A 5,604-nucleotide genomic window follows, 5' to 3' on the forward strand; every position below is an offset into this window, starting at 1 on the left:
GAAGGGAAAACCAGCCCAATACAAGTTAATGTTAATGGGAATGTGGGTTTCCTCACGATGTTTTCCTTCACCGCTGAGCACGTGATAATCATTTATAATCCAAACATGAATTAGCGAACAAAGGAAAACTTCTAATAGGTATGTGGTAAGGAAAACTGATCGATAAAACTAGGTACACTAAAGTGTGAGCTAATATTAGCAAGCAAAGGAGTCACTAAGAAATTCGTAGTAGATACTAAAGTAAACAAAATAGGAAACCGCTTAGTCGAAACAAGACAATGCTATCAAAGAATCAGAAGGAAGGAACAAACAGTTGAATAATATATACCGGTCCGGGCTGCAACGTTTTACGAACGCGAATCATGCCCACCTTATGTGTATTGTGAAATGTATATTTCATGATATTACACTACACTCGGACTGGAATGGTCTTTTGTAAGTCAGAAATAAGAATAAATTGTTCCGGATTATCTTAAAACAATTTCAAATAAATGCCAGAGTTTTAACCTAACATAGTGAGGGGTAGGGAATGCAATCCCGACTCGAGATCGCATATTCGAGATCCGCCAGGATTGGAAATTCAAATCCCGCGAGTTCTCGAAATTTTCGGGATCTCGTCTAGTTCATAAAAATTAAAGTTATAATGGATGAAAACTGCTTGTTTGTGATAATGAGGTTAATTAAAACGAATTATTTTTGATAGAAAACAAAAACATTCATTCTTCAATATTACATTATTGATCTGTGATATTACTAACTAAATAATGAAGTTTTCTTTGGAAATCAGCATAATCATAACAAAAAGTATAACTCAATGGGATTCGCCCAATCCCGTCAATCTCGAATGGAATCTCGTCATAATATTATGATTCGGGATTGATCTCGAAAAATTAGACGAGATCTCGCGAGATCGGGATTGCATTCCCTAGTCAGGGGTGTAAATATAGTACACTCACTCCTCGTCAGCTATGTTTTAGTCTCATGTAATAATACATTACGATGTAAGTATGTAAGTCAAGCGTTCTCCGAAAAAGGTTATAACGAATTAAAAATCACAATCACGGATTTTTTACCTTATTTCTTTTGCAATTGTATCTTATAATCATAATTTATCAGTTTATCACGTGCAGAAGTTGACCTTCAAGCACTGAACAACCCAATCTCAAGTGATATTAATCTGATGATGTCAGAAATGCATTTCTGTACTTTGAGTCAGACTTGGCCTTGATATCGAGGAGAAGGTGGAAGACTTCTACTCGGTTCATTTAAGTCTGAAATGTGAGTACATTCCAGACTCAAGCTGAGTAGCTTACCCCATCAGGGCTTTTGGGCGTGAGTGTATATACCTGTATGTGGATATACTACATAAGATAACATAACCAGACTATATACGTCCCATTTCTGGGCACAGGCATCCCCTTAATCAATCGGAGGGGGTATGGAGCATACTCTACCACGCTGCTTCATTGCGGGTTGGTGCAGATGTTTGGGCAGTAGCCCGGGACCAACGGCTTAGCGAGCCTTCCAAAGCACGGAATCATCATACTTTTTCGGACAATCAGCCTGCAATGTCCTTACCAAACAAAGCACAGTCTCACAAAGTGATTTCGACAATGTCCCTATCGGAAATCGAACCCGGACCTCCAGATCGCGAGCCCAACGCTCTAACCACTACACACCTAATGGACCTTGATATGCCGAGTATATCAGAAGAGATAACCAACCTCTTGATTAATCTTATCATACCAATGCACTATTAAGATTGTTAAGGTGGGAAAGCATAGACTTCAGCAAGCTACACCACTTACTTTTCTGTTCTTTTAAGGCATAAAGATACGCTACGCAACGTGTGAATCTATGAGATGTCTATAACAAATGAGTGATATGCTTGTCGTCATCTTCTATCGTGTGAGTTGTGAGGTGAATTACCTCATCAACCCTGGTATCAGGTTTATTATTGAACCACCAAAGGCCTGACATGGCTCATGTAACGTGCCTTCCGAAGCACGGAGGAGCTCGAGATGAAAACTTTTTTTTTTTGTGGTCACCCATCCTATGACCGGCCTTTGCGAAAGTTGCTTTACTTCAACAATCGCAGACCGAGCGCGTTAACCGCTGCGCCACCGAGCTCCTCTTACATCAATAAGTAGTAACCGGTACCAACGGCTTAACGTGCCTTACGAAGCACGGATCATCTTACTTCTTGGACAATCAGGTGATCACCCTGTAATGTTCTAACCAAACTATGATTTTTGTGATATATCCCCACCGAAATTCGAACCCGGGATCTCCGGATCGTGAGCCCAACGCTCAACCACTGGGCCACGGAGGCCGTTATAGGATTCTTTTCGTGATGCAGCCAAAACGAAAATCTAATTCTTTCTTTTGTCTCTGGTACCATTGTCACAGCAGTAGTTAAGACTAGACATGTTACCCGAAAACACTGTTCGATTCCCGGTCCGGTCAATTCAGGAAACAAACCTTTTCGAAATTTAATTTAGAAAAGTTATTTATCCTGGGGTTCGGGTGGTTCTCCACTAATCCGCAGTGGAGTAGCGTGGTAGGATGCATAACTACATACCTACCATAATCTCTCTGATGAAATCAAAAGTAAAAAAAATATATTTTGTATCTAAAAATAGTTTAATATTGAATTCCAAAGTCGCTCTTCAGGATGCAGGAGAGAACATTAATTTCGGTTTTTTTGTTATAAATGTATTTTATATTACTTATTATAGAAAACTACATGTAAAAATAGTTTTGTTTTGTGTTTTTTTCGATTTATATGTAACAAAAATACAGAAACACACTGAATATTTTGTATGGGAATGTATATTTAATCAATAACTTAAAGAAAACACATTATTATTTTACCTCGTGTGGCAAAAATAAAATGAAGCCTCAGAAAAACTAATTTATTTATGTTTCACATTGAATGCGCTATACATACGCCATCTAGTTAACGGATTAAAACTATCTAGGGTCCCAACACCCTTAAATTAATTTTCCTTATAAGGAAGGTGATGCTAATGAGGTATATTTCTCCAATTTTCATTACTATGCTGTAAGTTTATTTTGTTATGTTATATTTATATTAAAATCTACCACTATTGCATTTTAAAATCGTTTTAATTTATCTTTATAATCAGACTAAATGTTTATCAGTTTATCACCTGCAGAAGTTGGCTCTCAAGCATAGAATGAGCATGTATACCTACAACATATCTCAAGTGTTATTGATTTGATACTTTATCATTACAAAATATAGGTTTCCTACAGTGTCAGCCAAACTTGATCGAGATCTCAAAATGAAGAGAGATATAGTAATTTTATTTATAATTTTATTATTTCAAAATAATGTAGATGGCTTTTCAAGAATAGATCCTTTAGTGGATACAAAAGTGGGACTGATTCGAGGTTTAACAGCTCCTGATGGTGATTATTCCATGTTCATGGGAATACCATACGCGAAGGTGGATGAAGAAAATCCTTTCGGGGTGAGTTAAGTCCTACAAGTGTCTTTTATATTGTAGTATAATATTATAACTGAAGTCATATTAAAAATTGACGAAAATACATTCTGTTTTTCACAGCCATCATCTCCTTATCCTCAGTTTGATAAAGTATTCGAAGCATACGATGATTCAGTAGTGTGTCCCCAAATCGAAGAATTCAATAACACCGTAGTGGGTAAGATCGACTGTTTACATTTGAATGTCTACGTTCCATCATCTGCGCATTCGAAGAATCGCCTTCCAGTTCTAGTTTGGATCTATGGAGGTGGATTTTCAATTGGGTTCGCTGGAAGAACCCTCTACGGCCCGAAATATTTAGTGAGACATGACGTCATTTTAGTAACACTGAACTATCGCCTCGGTCCTTACGGTTTCATGTGTTTAAATACTCCTGAAGTACCTGGTAACCAAGGAATCAAAGATCAACTACTGGCATTGAGATGGGTCAAAGACAACATAGAGTCGTTTGGTGGTGATTTTAATAAAATAACAATATTTGGTGAAAGCGCAGGCGCAATATCGGTGGACTTACATCTACTGTCACCGGAAGAAAAACTTTTCAATAGCATCATATTGCAAAGTGGGACAGCGTTTATGTCAACATTTCAAAGTGAAGCTAATACTATGACACCAATACGTTTGTCTGAGAGACTTGGTTTTAACACAACTGATATTTCTGAAGCATTATCTTTTCTTTCAACCGTGGACCCGAAATTAGTTATAGCAGCTACCTCCGAAGCAGATTATTTCGGTCCATGCATTGAAAATGGAATATCAAATGAAGATGCGTTCATAATAGATTATACAATAAACCTCAATGTACCCAAAGCCAAAGGCATGCAAATTTTAATAGGATTTAACGAAGATGAAATGGTAGGATTACGTGCAAATGAAAAGTCCGATTTTTATGAAACATGGAATGAAATCCATAAAAAACTTAGTACTGCTTTTGATTTTGAAGACGCTGTGTCAGCTGAATTAGAAGAAATTATAAAACATTTCTACATCGGTGACCAGGAGATAAGTGAGAAAGTAAAACTTAGTTTAGCTGATTTTGAGTCAGACTTTCAGTTCAATTATCCTGCTGAAAGAAGTGTAGACAAGTATATTAAAAATGAGGCCGATCAAGTTTTTTATTATATGTTCTCTTACGTCGGAGAGCGAAACTGGATGAGATGGGCGAATAATATATCAGAGGGTGGAGCAACCCATGCTGATGAAATTGGTTACCTATTTGATGTAAGTCTTTGGAAAGATGAACCTACAGTTGAAGATCAACGTATCATTGATAGAATAACTACGATGTGGACAAACTTTGTCAAATATGGGTACGTATACATTAATATTCTTTTGATTTTTATCGCATTGTTCGTTTTTTGACGTACATTCTATAGAGTGAATATTTTATCTGTCAAAAAAGTATAATTACACACGTTTTATATTTCCATGGTAATGTCAGAAACTTATGTTTTCCTATTTAATATTAATAAGTTTTACATTTATCACTAAGAGGATACAGTTTTGAATATAGCGTTTTTTTACTAAGTACGTAATAATTATGCTTTACTTTTTTTTTTTCAGTGACCCAACTCCTGAGACCACTGAACTGCTTCCAGTGAAATGGCAACCGATCACCAGCAAAGATTCATTACACTATTACTTGAACATAGACACAGAAATGAAAATAGAAACGAGACCATACAATGATAGAATGGCATTTTGGGAACTTTTCTACAAATTAAATGAAATTTATCAGAAAGGGTACAAGAACTAACTCACGTGTGATAGAAGAAGTTTAATAAATAAGTAAATATTTAAATGAGATTACATTATTTGTTACTTAGTTCACTCACTTAGGTACAGTTATGAGTAATATCATGTACCCACTTTAGAACCCTGTCGCACATATTTGACATTTAATGAAACTCGCGGTTTTATTTGTCAAAAAAGTTAATGTGACATGGTTTCAAAGTGTATATTAGTGCTCGTGACCGTACTCAAATTTTATTTTACTCCCTGACTGTAGCATGATAGACAATTGTTACGGGCGATATACTGCTCCCTTGTCATCTAAGGTTCATCGTATTCT

General features: G+C 36.4%; 1 protein-coding gene across 1 annotated transcript; it reads left to right on the forward strand.

The window, feature by feature from the left end:
- Nucleotides 1–3,203: 3,203 nt before the first annotated feature.
- On the forward strand, nucleotides 3,204–5,363 carry LOC126366250 (cholinesterase-like). Its single transcript, XM_050009307.1, has 3 exons — nucleotides 3,204–3,497; nucleotides 3,594–4,843; nucleotides 5,097–5,363. Exons 1-3 carry the CDS (start codon nucleotides 3,309–3,311, stop codon nucleotides 5,287–5,289), a joined length of 1,632 nt encoding a protein of 543 aa, XP_049865264.1. The 5' UTR covers nucleotides 3,204–3,308; the 3' UTR covers nucleotides 5,290–5,363.
- The last annotated feature ends 241 nt before the right edge of the window (nucleotides 5,364–5,604 follow it).

The sequence above is a fragment of the Pectinophora gossypiella genome, chromosome 4, assembly GCF_024362695.1.
Source record: "Pectinophora gossypiella chromosome 4, ilPecGoss1.1, whole genome shotgun sequence".
Lineage (NCBI taxonomy): Eukaryota > Metazoa > Arthropoda > Insecta > Lepidoptera > Gelechiidae > Pectinophora > Pectinophora gossypiella.

Coding starts and splice junctions, on each gene's coding strand:
- LOC126366250 (XM_050009307.1), top strand. CDS start 3,309: ATGAAGAGAGATATAGTAATTTTATTTATAATTTTATTATTTCAAAAT. Junction 3,498..3,593: donor ATGAAGAAAATCCTTTCGGG/GTGAGTTAAGTC, acceptor TGTTTTTCACAG/CCATCATCTCCTTATCCTCA. Junction 4,844..5,096: donor ACAAACTTTGTCAAATATGG/GTACGTATACAT, acceptor TTTTTTTTTCAG/TGACCCAACTCCTGAGACCA.